Source organism: Cajanus cajan, chromosome 2 (assembly GCF_000230855.2).
Source record: "Cajanus cajan strain Asha chromosome 2, NIPB_CcT2T_4, whole genome shotgun sequence".
NCBI lineage: Eukaryota > Viridiplantae > Streptophyta > Magnoliopsida > Fabales > Fabaceae > Cajanus > Cajanus cajan.
This window is the reverse complement of record NC_138518.1, coordinates 49,916,469-49,932,404: the sequence shown is the minus strand read 5'-3', so window position 1 is coordinate 49,932,404 and position 15,936 is coordinate 49,916,469. Positions and strand designations below refer to the sequence as shown.

The window sequence follows — 15,936 nt, the reverse complement described above, 5'->3', positions numbered from 1 at the left end:
TCTTTTCTTCTCTTTGATCACCACCACAATGTCCCATCGTCGAACTATCGTCACCCATCTATTGTTGCCAAAGACGATTTTCAGTGGCGACAACCCATTATCTCCCTTTTTTTTCTCACTTCTTCCTTTTTCTTGGTGGAGTTTTTTTAAGTCGGGCATTCTTCAAGTATACTCCTGTTCTTCTTTTTCAAAATATCATTTTCTTTGGATAAGTTTGAAAAACTTTTTTCAAATTATTACGAGAAAGAGATGGCTTTTAAGGAGTCGACAAGGAGCTCATCATGTGTCTGAAGTTTGTTTGCATTATCTGTTGATCATCCTCTTCTTAGTCCTCTGAATAGGACGTCTCGTCATCGTCTGCCATGAGATAGAGGTTGACTTCTTTGCTACTTCTTTAGATGATGAAAGGGAGGCTTAAGTTTATTTACTTTTGTTTTTGAAAAAAAAATATAGTTCTAATAATTTTTATATTTTCTTTAAAAGTAAATTAAAATTATTATCTCTTATATATTTATTTTGTTATATCTAAATATAAAAATGTGAATGATTATAAAGTCATGTGACTTTTATTGTTAGCTTTTTTTTTTTATGTATTACATTTATAAAAGGATAAAATATGTTTTTAGTTTCTAAAAAAAAAAAATCAAGTATAATTTTAGTCTCAAATTTTTTTTGTCCTATTTTGGTGTTTATAATTTAGAGATGCATGCACCACTTTTGATTCTCAAAGTTATTTATATATAGTGCTTTAAAATAATCAATACAATAAGTAATTTGAATGAAAAATATATAGTCCATCTTTTTAAAATTTGTTAACACTAAGTCTTTTGTTTCAAGTAATAAAAATATGTTATTTTTAATTAAATTATATATTTTTTAATACTATTTAGGTTTGCATTTTAAAATGTTTATATTATGAGGTTTAGATATTACTTCGATAATTTAAAAAGATGTTGAGTTTTTGGTCGATACTATTCACCTCCCTTTTTTAATTTCTTTCTTTTCTGCACAATTTTTACTTGTTTTTCATGTAGCTTTCATATTTACTTCATTTTGTTGTTCTGGTGATGAACATTGACAAGGTTTGCTACCACACTTGTGAAGTTTAGTGAAAACACACAAAAGGGGGGGTTGAATGTGTGTGAGCGAAGGATTTTAAAAACATTTTCGCAAACGTGCTTCTATCCGTTAGAAAATAATATTTTAGGTGCGTAATGAAAGTGCAAGATTGGTTAAAAGAAACTCTGCGTCTGAAGATCTATCGTTTGTTCGAAAATGGTTTCTCAAGTCAAACAAATATAAATTCGTCTAAATATGGTTTAGAGAATACGTAGTAGTAGACGAAATTTTTATGATGAATCAATATAAGTAAAACTGCATTTTTACATCAAATAACAATGCACAAAGTTTTTATACTGGTTCACTCTTTCTGAGCTACGTCCAGTCTTCTTCAACAGAAGGGTTCCACTAATCACAACGAGTTACAAGTATTCTTAACCACTTCTGGTTCGTCAACCTCACTTGCTGACACTAGTATTCTTAAATCACTTCTGGTTTCCCAAGTATTCTCAACCACTCCTGGTTCGTCAAATTCACTTGTTGACGCTAGTATTCTTAAACCACTTCTGGTTCTACAAATATTCTTTTACTAGCCTCTTCAGGCTTTACAGACGATAGATGTTTTTAGTGTGTATGTGACTCTCATAGAGAGGATGGAATAGTTTATACACTCACTAAGGTTTTCAACCTTAGTTTTACAAGAATGTGTTTGGAGTGTGTATATGACTCTCATAGAGAGGATGGAATAGTTTCTACACTCAGTAAGGTATTCAACCTTATTTTTACACGGATATTCAACTTTGAACAAGAAGAGAGTTGAGATTGTTTTGACGCTTGTTTTTGCTTATTGCTTGTTGCTTCTCTTCTGTTTCTTTTCTTCTCAGGTCTTGTTATTTATAGCCTTGTGATAAATCTATCCGTTGTTTGAATTTGAATGTGTCCGTTGAGGCGGAGCTTTTCGTTGGTGCAGATAAACGTTCGTTCATGGCTACACAGATCTTTTTCATTTAATGCGTTTGATTTTGTATTAAATGTTTTGCTTGCTAAATCTGTGTTACGTGAAGTCCTTTGCATAATTTGTTCCCTTTTATTTCTGACTTCAATCATGACCTAGGTATGTTTGTCCTTTTTTCATCATTGTAGTTACAAAGGTGTTGCCTTTCTCTGAAAAGTAGGTGTACTTGTCTTGACATACGCAACTTTGACTTGTGAATTCGCACTCTTGAATTTTTCTTCTTTCTTTCTATATCTTTGATAACTCCGTGTGCTTTTCTTGTGAATAAAGATGATATATGATCTTCTTCATTATGACTAGTGGACTTCAGACACTTTTTCACCATGCTTCGTCTGCGTCTGGAAGTTGGAGTCTACATCTAAGAGTTAGACTTTGACTTTGTCATGTCGTTTGATTAGTCTTGAATGTGAACGGATTTTTATTCCATCTAGAATGTTTCTTCGTCTTGTGTTCTCCAATAACTGATGATCGTTTGGTTGACCTATATGTGGTTGACCATTGAGCTTTGTCTGATGTTTATTTGGTGCTGAGCCAACTTTCTCTTGGTCTTATTTTGCTCTTGTTTCTAATTTCTTATATTGCGCTCTGGATTATTCTTAGCATATCTTTGTTTGGTATTCGTTGTTGTCTGGTGCGCAAGTCATGATCCTTCTTTCATTTAGCTTGATTTGTTCGATCTTTGTTTTACTCAATCATGCTATATGCTTTAGTTTTGCCTATTCTTATAAATATCTGAAACACTACTTCACAGGTTAGTAATAACAATATGTATTATATTTGTCATATTCAAAACCTTGCTGGTTAACAACTTGATTACATGAATTTAATATTCCATATTATTAGATTACTTCTTGTTTGATAAAAGAATAAATTTATCCTTACTTGATTAGAGAAGAAACAACTTTTAGAGATTTTGATAGGAGGTTGACTTCTTTTGTAGAGTGATAGAGCCTTTTGGAGACAAGTTTGTCTTATAGTGCAAAAAGCCTTTTTTTTAGGGTGTTTGTTTCAAGGTATATTTAGAAAACATGTTTGGTTGCATTCTAATATTCCTTGAAATATTTTTTTAAAATTGAATGTAATTTAAATAATAAAAAAAAAAGAATTAAAAAGAGAAGTTGCAAGTGTGTTAAAACATTACTACCAATATTTCCATGAATATATTACCATTTTTCCTATTTACAAGACTCAACATAGGTGAGAAAATATTTTAACCCTAATTTCTTAGTTGAGAAATTATAGGTTCCTTAAGGAAAATATTAATTCCTTGATGAAGTTTGTTAAGAAACCCGCATTAAGATCAAAGGTGTAAAATACTGACTAATAAAACTTATCTTATTCCTAGTAATAAACATTATTAGTGTTATTCTCTAGATCATAGTTTTAAAAGGGTTTTCCAACCTCAATGAAATCTATGGGATCATGTAAAGAGTGACCAAGCTAAAGCACACATTAAGAGAAGAAGAAAACAACAATTAATTGAATAAAAACATCAATTAAATAAAAATAGGAAGAATTACATGGAGTAAGGTAGCTACCTCAATCTACAACAACAACTCCTTTTAATCTTTCAAACCTACTAAAATATACAATATGTTGAGTATTTTTCTATTATCTCCAAACCCTATTTTTATAATATTTTAAATGAGTCTTTTCCAATTGGGCTTGTGATGTCCACTCACTTCAAGCACTTAGATAATTCACTTGAGTGAGCCTTGTTCAATCTTGCCTTATCTTGATTTTAATAATGACAAATTCTTAGTCTCAAATTTAGAAAGAAGAGTACCCATGTGTGTGCTAATATTTGTGTTCAAGTGTCTCAACAAAAGTTAATAAGACTAATCAAAAGGCTATATGTTATGATATGCTTCTTGAATAAAATAAAAGATTCACAAGATCGTCCTTATGACACCTTGATAAGAAATTAAGTATAATTTAAGGAATGATAATTAGTACCAATGATAATGTCCATCGCAAGTTGCGAAATAGAAGACTTTAAATTAAACATTTCTTCTTATAAGACTTGTCTTAAAGACTTGGTTCATAAGACTTGATCTTAAAAGTTGTTTAGAAGACATCTCATTTGTAAAGACTGACTGATACAATAAATAAATAGTGATGTCAGCATCAAACATGAACAATAGAGCAAGCTCTAACGGATCTATTTGTTGGGTGTCTATAAAAGGAAAACATTGGTCACATTTTAAAGTAATAAAGATAAAAGAAAAAAAAATCACTCAAACTCAACAAGATATAGTCTTTGTTACTTCATCCACTGATCTTTCAAAGAAATCCACTTCATACTTGTAATTCTATTTTTTAATAGAAAAAAGTGAGATATCTACCGTAGTGGAAGCTCCATCGTAGGAGATTGACTTGTGATCTTAACTCTTTATAAGAACACAAGGAATTTTTTTCTTGTAAACATTTCCTAGCCAGTATTAAGAGTGTGTAGTGTTGTAAGAAAGAAAAGAAAATTAAATTATAAAAGGTGTTGTGTCTAGTCTCATAGTAGGTGGCTTTGAGGCTATTTTTCTCAATAGGTGGTTGAATGAAGTTTCTCAACAAGTAGCTAAGTGTTGGTGTTAATAGTAGGTGGCTATGAAGTAATGGATGTATCAACAAGTGACTGAATTTTTTGCAGTAGTTGACTGTGAGTTTAGTGAAAAAATGCCACAAGGTTGTGTGGGAATTGGATGTAGCCTAGTTGGAGTGAACCAGTATAAATCTTTGTGCCCTTTATTTCTTTCCTTATCTCTCTACTTGCTTATTTAGCTTACTTCTCTTATTGATATATGATCGAGGCCGTACCCGGTCAAATAAAAATAGTTAAATGTAATACTAGGAAGCTTTCCTAGGTCATCTCCCAAGGACCATTTTTCTCTGTCAAAGGTTCAAACACGAAGGGGGGGTTTGGTTCAGGTTTTTCAGTTTAAAACACAATAAAACGCAGGTAGCACAGCAAATGAAACAGATTGACTCCTTGTTCAGATCTGTAACTCTCTTATCCTTGGTTCACTACAGATATTTCTCTGTTAACAACTTAATCCTTGTTCCATCCGAATTAATCAACTAAGCAACGATTAACTCAAGACTTCCTTACACGAATTAAGCAAACATATACAACATTGAACCTCTCCACGGGATTAAGCAAATTGTGGCCTTATATATGCAACAACCCAGATGCATTAAGCATGAACAGGTGCTGAAAGTGTTTCAATGCACAGGTCCAATGAAGAAGAAGCAAGCGTAACAGAAATGCATATACGAATAAGACCTCAAATGGAGATTACAATCTGCTCAAGGAGCCAACCCCAAGGGTTTTAGCCTTCCATTAAAACGAAAATGCAAATACAACAAGGTAGAAGAGAAGAAAATGAAAAGTCTGTCTTCATTCAAATGTAAAATATGCAGTTCAGATACAACCAGGAAGAAGTGAAAGAAAAACGTGAAAAAGGAAGAAGCAAAACGTAAATGGAGAAGCCCCCAAAAATAGAGAGGAAAAACGTGAAAATATGCAGGGAAGCAGCTCTCAAAACGTGGTCACATCAGATGGTGGCTGCATGGTCCCTACTCTAGGTCCTAAAAACCCTAGAAAAGTCAAAATAGGCTCCCAATCCAAGTTTGACCCAAATTTACAATGAAATAAATGAAAAATAAAACAAAACAAAATGCTGATGTGGATGTGATGAAGTAGTGCTAACGTGGCATTTATCTCTTGAAGTCCAAAAATAATATCCAAGCCAAAAAATGTTTCACAATTAACCTGAAAATAATTGATAAACAAAAATTAGACCAAGTGAATCAGAATTATTTAAATTCAAATTGCTGGCCCAATGAAGCCCAAACAGTAAAACTGTACGATTAATAAACGATTAAGCCCAAATCAACAATTAAAATAAGTACAGAAAGATAAATAAATAAGGAAAAATAATGACTCATCAATATATCATGCATATTCCTAATCATAAATAAGTTGACTCAAAAACTATTTCAATAAAATACATTAAGTATTAGAACAATTAATACCTATACAACTTGCTTTCTATGAAGCTAATTAAAATATAATTTTTTTAAAAATAAACAATTCAACTCCCTTCTTAATTATATTTCGACATTCACTTCAAGCCCTTCATAGTGCTCTAGGGATATCTTCTGAGTTGGCTCGCTTAGAGCGCTCATATGGCTTGCTTTGCATGAGCATGAAGTCTCTTAGAGTGAGATTCATTTTCATTCTAATTACTTTCCTTAATTTTGATGAATTAGGTATTTGTTTTTATGTATAGGAACAAAGGTAGTATCATTTTCTTACTCCCTCGACATAAGAATAAAAGTGCAAAAAATATGATAGGATAGCTTTCTTGAATATAAATAAGAGTTAATTATCTATACACTACCAGTGTAAAGTTTGTTACACTAGCAACCAATTATATATTTTAAAGTTACTTATTTTATTATTATTTTATTAAATAATCAACTGACATAACATTATTAAAAGATATGATTGATTGCCAGTATAAAAAATCTTTACACTAGCAGTGTATAAATGATTAACTATATAAATAATATCCACTTATAACAAACACGAGAATATTATATTCTCATGCTTACATAAATTGAGAATAAACTTGTAATCCGTGAAATAAACACCTTTTAAAAATATTGCATTTAATCTCTTTAAATTGTTGATCCCCGTAAAGATTCAAGTTTGATATCCTACAAGGATCAAAATAACATGTATCAATTTATTCATACATCATCTATACCATTAATATGGGGATTGTCTCATTTAATGTTCACATTTTTTTGATAATTTTATCTTTATGACTACTCGTTTACAAATTTCAATTTTTTTATTCTTTTCTAATTCATGTATTTTTAATAATTATTCATTATTATATAATTTTTTTTATTATTTATCATTATAAAAAAATAATTCACAAACGTAGGAAAGTGCTTTTCATATGTTAAAAGTATTCAGAAAATAAATCATAAATATTAAATACTTCAAATTACATAGGATTTCTATATGAATTGAGCTTAAAAAAATATAGGCATAGAAATAATTAAAACATAATATTAATAAAGAATTGCGATATATTTATCATTTTTTATATATAAAAAAGATTACAAATTTCTAATTTATGATGAATCTAAGTCTTCTCATTTCTAGTTACTCTCAATTACATCCTTCAACAACTAACTTATTCTTAGTGATTGATATATTTATTGTTTGAACTAACCATTATCATATTTAATTATTATTTTTATTTATAATTACTTTTATGTCTCAATATTCTTACAGCATGATTTTATAATGAAGCAAAATAACAAAGAAAACTTGACTTATTTTATCTATCTTCAATTTGTAAAACCTAAACTAAAAATAAAAATAAGCTGAAACTCAAAACTAAAACTGATTTTAATTTTAAAAATGAAAAACCACCTTGACCTTGGCTTTAATATTCAATTACCTATCATTCCTTTAAAGGTCATTTTACTCTAAAATAGTAAATCAATAATTACGGATAGTGCAGAAATAATAAAATGCCTTCTCCAAAAAAAAAAAAAAAATTGAGAGAGAGAGAGAAGGGAATAACTTCTGGCAGTTATGTAACGATATTCTGTTGGGCACCTCAATCCAACAATGTTCATCCTTCTAGGGTTTCCAGAATTCCCCCCAAAATTCAATTAATGCGTTTCTGAATGCATCTCAAAACGACGCAGTATAAGATCGCCATCCTTCCATAAATTCGATTCATCCACTGCACATAACTGGTACGCTGTTTGATCCTTACTCCCGCTGCAGAAATTTCACATCTCAAGTTCTGTTGATTGGGACATTTAGATGATGCTAGTTGTTACTTATTTTTATTTTTTGTTGAATCATAAAAAGGTTTTAAATTGGAGTGCAATATTGTTGTTTAAAGCGTTTTCATGGTTGAATTTTGTTTGTAATTTTTATACAATTTTAATAATTTAAAATGCTAAACTTCGTGAATGATTTATTTTTTGCCTTGAGATATATTGAGATGTGTATGTAATGTATTTATTCTCGTTTTTTCTTTCCTCCGTTACTGTGGCTCCGTTTTTTTGAGTGAGAGATTTTTTTGTTATTTATTTATTTTTGAATAATCAGCTTTGTATACTTTACTAGTTACTGATATGCAGAGGACTAGTTGATTCATTTCTGGGAATAGTTATTTGGAGCGTGGTAATTGGTCATGCTTGTTGTTTTAGTTATTTAGTGGTAGCCCATTATTTGCCATTGTTTATCAACTGACTTCAAGATGCATATTAGAATCTCCTTTTCTTCCTAGCCTCTCAAAATGAATAACTGGTTATGTCGTGATATTAATGATTTTCCTTTGCTTCTGTCGGTCAGAGGATCAGTGATATTGCTGTTAGTTTGTTTCTGTTTTTTTTTTTTTGCAATGGTGATCAGCTACATTTGAAAAATGGAATATAGATTTTGGAGCTTTTTGGTGAAAATTTGTTATGTAAACACACTAGTAGGATCAAGGAGAAGATTGTTTTCATGGCCTCTCTTTGATGAGCTTTGGGGTGGTTTCTTCCTGGGAATCACCATGTTAAGCAGGCTGAGGGATATTGTAAAGCTCTTCGGTACTAATACTAATTTTTTAGGTTACGATATCTTGTGTTGTTTTTGTATAATGAGGAAACCTCATCCTGCTTTTTCTATGCAAGCCTTATTTCCTCTGGAAAAAAACATGTTTTTTGTAAAACAATTAATCACTTGATTAGTCTCTTTGGAACATTAAAGACATATAATTGTCAATAAAATTTTCAATACTGGCAGAGCTAAAAAATCAAAAACTTGTAGAATTTTGTGGAAACCATATTTTAAAATTAAAAAATTGTTTTCTTTGTAAACTTTCATATTTTGAAACAATTATTAGGTGGCTAAATCCATTGTTAAACTATGTGCCACTCCTTTTTTCAATTGTCTTTTACCATGGATACGGATAACTTTTATACAGATTATTTCTGCCTTTAACTTCCATGTCATGATGTATCCTTTTGGGTTTAAATTTTTAGTATCTTGTCTTTAAATTGTATTTGTTCATGTAATAGGGGACTGGAGGTGGAAAGCAGAAAAGCATATACTCTTTTTAAGAGACTTCTCAACCAACGGGTAGTGTTACAATGTTGGCTTCTGAAAATATTATGACATTCAAATCTTACCAAAACCGAGCTAATTTGTTCGTGAAGGAATATTTACTAGCTGACTCTCTGATTCCGTATACTTCTGTTGTCACTGGAATTTTAGCTTGCAAGATGGTATCTACATTGTAATATGTTGTCATTCTATTTTCTACAAGAATGTCATATAAGACACATTAAAGTTATTGTGGTTTCATTATCTTTAATTACGGCCTTTCCTATTTTTCAGGTTTATGAACTTACTCAGCTTATTGGCACTAGTTACTTTAAGATCTATTCCAGCTTCTCCAAAATCCAACGTATTGAGTGGAATAACCGGTGACTGGATCTTTCTATTGTGTTGAGAAACTCTTCTTTTGTTGCTTGTTATACAAGATGTTCATAGATTTTTATTCTTTGAGCAGTGCTGCATCAACTATGCATGCCATTTTCATAACATCTATGGCGTTGTACATGGTGTTTTGCTCAAATCTATTTTCTGATTACCAGTCTACTGAACTTATTACTGTTCGAAGCTCTTCATTGTCGACTTTTGCACTGGGGGTAAGAACAATCAGAATTTTTTCCCAATTGCTTGCATTTGATTACCCTTTGAGTTCCTACCATTACTGTTGTATACCTGAGATATACTTGGAACCTATATTGTCACCCAGTTATATCTTACATGGGATTGAGTGGTTTCTCGTTCAAACTCAAGCTCTAGAGCATGAGATAGTAAAGGCTGAGTTCATAAATTTTATATATTTGTTTTTATGTGCATCAAATCATTACAAGTGATTTTTGTATGTACAAATATTAGAGTCTGTTGTGGCTTGAGTTTCTAGGTTACCAAGCGGACCAGGTTCTTTGGTCAAGGTTTGTCTGATCAATAGAGCTAAACGCAATATGATATTGTTGAAGTGGAACGTAGGCAGTGGAAGAAAGCTGATGCACAGTCAGTCACTCTTTTGTGGCAAGACAATCCATTGATTCAAAGTTGTTGGTATACTTTCTTAAAACGTGCCATGACATTTGGAAGAAAGCTCGACATGTATATTCAAATGACATATGTCTCTATGATGCTGTTCATAATTTGTTTACTCTTTAGGTTACCAATCAAGATCTTCCATCATATCTGAATAGAGCATAGTCAACCATTGATGAAGTCAAATTGCTTTTGACTAATAATGTCCTTACCAAGATGATCAGCAAAATTTGATAACATGTCCATGATGCTGCTTCTTCATGGCCCTCACTAGGATTTTGAGTGTGTGGAACCAAATTTTTACTAATCCTAGTATTCCCACAACAAAAGAACTTCTTAGTCGTTTGTTGCATGTCCTTCACTCCTTCATACAGAGGCTATGTCAGGAATTGGAACACAACCTGGTTCAGAATCATCTGCCTTTCTAGTTGGACATGGTGGTCTTGGTCGAGGTAATGGAACGGGTGATTGTGGAACTGGGAGTGGTCGTCCGCAGTGTTCCTATTGTAAATGTATGAGACATATTGATAGAAACCATGAGGAAGAAGTGGGCCAATTAGTGCCAAATATTGAGAGTAGACCCAAGATTTGGAAGGGCTATTGTAGGAAACGTTTCAGAAGAATAGGGATGCTGTGTTGGCAGTAGGGGGGAGAAATGATATTAAGGTGAATTAGTTATATAAGGAATAAGGAGAGAGAAGGGAGGGAAGATAAAAATTCTGTTCGAAAGAGAGGTGAGATTGCCAGAATCATTCTTGGGTGAGGGGGCCATTTGGTTGGGCTGATAGAATTACCCTATCATATTTTTCTTCATTTTCTCGGTTATACTGGTTTTTCTTATCTGTTTTTAATACAATTCAGTATTATCAGTTCATGTGTGTTGTTTGAGCCTATCAAACTTGAGGACAAGTCTTCTTTATAAGAGAATGGCAATGTTAGGACCTCAGAGATGAATTTGGGTCCAAATGGGCAGTTTGCACCTGAAGTCCTCAACTGCCCCAACCATTATGTAGCCCATTATGTGATAGAAAGAATAGGAGGGTCCAAAGTGAGAATGTTGATGTCACAGTAAATGAACGGGTGTGAGAATTGTGTGATGGGATTCTATGAGAGAAAGAGCATCTGATAGAATCAAATGGTTTGTTATGGACAAAGAGCTTGGTTTCTCTGCAGGAGCGTAGCTCTGTGGCAGTAGGATATTCATTCCACTGTAATTCCAGTTTCACTTCAGATACATTACGGACCCTATTTTCCATTACTGAGCTGTTTTCTTTTTTAATCGCTAATATGAGAATTGGGTTCGAATCAGATGACGACTCTGGATCTAACCAGACATGGTCTCTTGCTCCATCTCCTTTGGGACAGCTCGTCTTGTAGCTAAAGACTATACTCAGAATTTTGACTTGGATTATGGTGACACTTTTTCTGCGGTTGCCAAGATGGCCTTGCTCCATTTTTTCTTATCTATGTCAGTTTTGCGTAATTGGCCCCTTTATCAATTGGACATCAAAAATGTTTTCTTTAATGGTGACTTTCTCATGGCTTTGTTTGTAGATTGCACAAAGCCCTATACAATCTCAAACAAAGTCCTATAGCATGGTGTATTGTATTTTGGGGACTCAATGGTGGGGCAGAGGTCCAGGTTTCTCAATTGCCTGGAAGGCTACTGTCTTGAGAATTGTACCCTGCTGGGGCTCTATTCAGTATCATATTGATACTATGAGAGGCAATTTCTACAATAAATGTGTTTCCAATGCGTTTCTGAACTAGTATCTATAAGAAACTATTTATATTGATTGAAAATTCTGTGGTCTTTAGATGTTATGTGTCTTATGTGTCTCGTAAATCACATCACATTGTTTTGTAATATTGGATGGTTGGGATATAATGGGACTTTAATAATTTGTTGAGCTTGTTCTTGTATAAGAAACCTTTTGAGTTTTTCTTTCTGAATTGTTATGCAGACTAGATTTAAGAGATTCCATAGTCTGTTTTGTGATTGACAAATGTGTGAGTCACATTTCGATTTAGTAGCTCTTCAGATTTTCTTGCTGTTCAAATTTGGCTTGTATTTCCTTTTTCAGGAATTCATTCTATTTTTTTCTTTAATTATATGATTCAAATCAACTTTGGAATTGTTATCATCTTCATTGTCCTGATTCAACAACCATTTTGTAACCTGCATCACTTTGTTTTGTTGATATTTATTGTGACAGGTTTCTGTTGGTTACTTCATTGCTGATCTAGGGATGATATTGTGGTTTTTTCCTTCGCTTGGTGGATATGAGTATGTAAGGGAAATATCTTTTAACTTGCTTAGTTTAAGCCAACCTGTCTTGTGAAGTTGAACTCTCTTAATCAATTTTAAGATATTTCACTTGATAGGAACCCAGCTGGAGATGATTATGGTCGGGATTTAACCTGACTTCGTATTAACATTGGTTCAGGTGATTCATCATCTGTTTTCTTTAGTAGCAGTAGCATATTCAATGTTGAGTGGGGAAGGACAGCTTTACACGTTCATGGTCCTGATCTCTGAGACAACAACTCCAGGGATCAATTTGAGATGGTAACTTTTTTCTTATAGTTGAATTATAGTGTCGTATAATATTTTTCTTTGTTCATGTTGTGGTGTTTGTGAAGGTATCTTGATGTAGCTGGAATGAAAAAATCCAAAGCTTATCTCATCAATGGGGTAGTAATATTCATTTCTTGGCTGGTGAGTCAATAGTTTGAAATACACGTGCATGCATGCACTAACACTTGTATGTGAGAATGTTAGTGAAACTCTCTCTTACCACTCTCTTGCTAATACTTTTTCATTTTAGTTGAAAAATCACAAATTTTGATCGATCTTACCACTAAATCAGGAAAAAAAAACCTATTAAATGAGATGTAGGATACAAAATTTGCGATTTTTAATAAATTTTAGCTAATGATAAGAGTTTTAGAAAGAGAGCATTAGAGACTGTCGTAAACATTTATCTATATATCTATATATATATATATATATATATATATATATATATATATAATTCACTATTAGTACGTCATCCAATCATTGATTGCCGTGTAGAATAAGATTGTTAAGTTTTGTAATAATTACTTTAAAAATATAGGGTGATTTCTAATTAGTTAAAAATCTATGGTGTTCAATATATAGAATTTTTGTTCATGTCTTATTCGGTTGCTTACCAAAATGGTTCATCTGCAGGTTGCCAGAATACTTCTGTTCATTTACATGTTTTACCATGTCTACTTGCACTTTGATCAGGTAATGACTATTCACAACCTGAATTTAAAAATTGTCTGTTGTCTTCACATTATTGTCTGTCTTGGATGATAACTGGCCGCCTAAATCATGGATCTATTTACTGCATAAAAGATATTAGCTCCATCCTAATTATAAGCAACATAGTGCAAATTATCAAGATAAAAAAAATAAAATTAATATGATTATTTTTAATTAATTTTATTATTAATTTAATATTTATTCCAAAAATACCCTTTATTCTAGGTGATTTTTTATATTTAATGTTAGTTATAAATAAATGCATAAGAAATAAAGTTAATAATAAATGAAGGGTATTTAAGAAATTTATCTCTTGTAACTTTAAAAATTAATAATTGTTGTTTATAATTAAGATCAAAGAAAAATTGAATTTGTTGTTTATAACAAGGATCGTAAATCCTAAACATCTATTTCTCATTATCAACTAAAATTTTAATTGATGCTTGTCATTTGGGGAGTAGGAGGGTTTTTTGTGGTGCAAGGATTGATATTTAGTATGGTTGTATTGTGTCAACAGACACAAGTACATGCATACCACTATGCCTACATAATAACTAACGAGACCAATTTAGTAAAGTTGGTCTAATGAATTTAGATTTATGGGCACCTTGTTGGATAACTTATTTGTCACTCGAGACATGTACACGCTATTTCTTTATAACGAGGTTACAATAAGTATGTAAAATTGTTCGGTGGAAACCTAGCTGTTGGATCATTTTTCATTTTATTTGTGGTAAAACGATGTGGTTGGTAAGGGTAAGGATCACATAGCTTTGTTGAATTATTCAACAGGTTGAGCAGATGCACACCTTTGGGCAGTTATTAGTAATTATTGTGCCGTTGGTGCTATCAGTTATGAACTTGGTTTGGTTTTCAAAGATTATCAAAGGCTTGAGGAAGACATTGGCAAAGAGGCAGTAAATAATTTGCTTAGGGAAATTTTTTGAAGAAAATGTATAGGTTACCCCTACCCATGTTGATATCAACCTCCCTTCCTTGCTTCCCATGTGAGTCAGAACTTATTGTAAAATCTTTTCCTTTTTAATGTTTATATATATAATATATATACACACACACGAGGTGATTTACTTACTCAACAGTAAAGCTTTACATTTGTAGTTAATTTCTTCTTATTAATTTTATTGTTATCCAAAGGCTCTAGATTATTTTAATAAACAGAGGAAATAGTGTACTTTTTCATCGAAAAATTAAATAGATTAAAAGTATAGTATAAATTTTAGAGATATTTTGATTATTGACTCTAATGACTAAATAAAAATATTATTACTGAATTGTATTTTAAATTTTTAATATAATAATTAAATTTTAAACATAAAAACTGAAAAAATAAAAACAAGAGGAGGGCGAACATAAGAGCACATAACTTGTATGGTGGAATGCAAAGTGCATTCACATTTTGCATACTCAAGCATAATATATATATGGACATGTATATTGATAAATAAATAAAAGATTGAATTACATTATTGCCCTTCTATAACATCTAATCCATGATTTTGGTCACCTAAATTTTATTTTCACAATTTTGGTTATTAATTTTGTAAAATCTGCTATTTTGGTCAAACATATAAATTTATATCATTGATCTATTAATTATTATCATTGTAACATTAATAATTACCTAATATAAGAAAATATCATGACAATTAAAAATTTTAAACCAAATTACATTTTTACTCATTTTTACCATTAATGTGGTAAAACAAGATGAAATGGGAAAATGAGGATAAAAAATGTAATTTAATGTAAATATTATTAAATATTATCATATTATTTATTTAATGTCATTTAATAGTTAATGTTACAATTTTTAATAGTCAATTAATCAACCTTTAATAGTTGAATCAAAATTATGGATTATACAAATTTGAAGATTAAAATTACATAAATAAAAATTAGAAAATCAAATTATAAATTAGATATTATAGGAACTAAATACAATTTAGTCATGAAAACACAAAGTTACTGGCAAAACAAGTATAAAAAATACAAACTAAGTTAAGAATGAATTATCACTCAATTTCACTTTTTTATTTTTATTTTGTAAAGATAAAAAATATTACAAAGAAAGTAGCATCAAACTCATATTTTTGTGCTTATAGCTATTCCATCTCCTTTCTCTCAACTACTACACTGTGGTATTCAATTTCACATTTTACAAATTAACTAAACTAGTTGCATATAAGAAAATAAAAAAATAAAATATCAATTAATTTTTTTATCCATAAAAATTAAAATATCTGTAACAAGTTTCAACCCTAAAACTATGTACATACAACATTTAAAATATCAAGAAAATCTCAAATATAACAAAATACATTCATGAGAAATAAATTCTCTTCACCTAGTGATATTTCAAACTTAGGTTGTGACTATCTTTATTACACCACCTTTGTAAGG

The 15,936-nt window shown here is 31.1% G+C and overlaps 1 protein-coding gene across 2 annotated transcripts; it reads left to right on the top strand.

Annotated features, from left to right (window-relative positions):
* Positions 1-7,610: 7,610 nt before the first annotated feature.
* LOC109792869 (uncharacterized) lies at positions 7,611-14,607 on the top strand. 2 transcript variants are annotated; one of them, XM_083068351.1, is made up of 10 exons: positions 7,611-7,852; positions 8,588-8,698; positions 9,170-9,376; positions 9,489-9,577; positions 9,664-9,802; positions 12,440-12,514; positions 12,671-12,792; positions 12,867-12,942; positions 13,438-13,497; positions 14,308-14,607. In XM_083068351.1, exons 3-10 carry the CDS (start codon positions 9,242-9,244, stop codon positions 14,434-14,436), a joined length of 825 nt encoding a protein of 274 aa, XP_082924477.1. In that variant the 5' UTR covers positions 7,611-7,852; positions 8,588-8,698; positions 9,170-9,241; the 3' UTR covers positions 14,437-14,607. The 2 variants fall into 2 exon arrangements, with proteins under 2 accessions (XP_082924477.1, XP_020207910.1); XM_020352321.3 differs by lacking the exon at positions 8,588-8,698.
* Positions 14,608-15,936: the final 1,329 nt, after the last annotated feature.

Excerpts from the sequence above, each read along its gene's own strand:
- LOC109792869 (XM_020352321.3), top strand. The coding sequence starts at position 9,242 with ATGTTGGCTTCTGAAAATATTATGACATTCAAATCTTACCAAAACCGA. Across the intron at positions 12,793-12,866 it reads CCAGGGATCAATTTGAGATG|GTATCTTGATGTAGCTGGAA; the intron begins GTAACTTTTTTC and ends GTGTTTGTGAAG. Across the intron at positions 13,498-14,307 it reads TCTACTTGCACTTTGATCAG|GTTGAGCAGATGCACACCTT; the intron begins GTAATGACTATT and ends ATTATTCAACAG.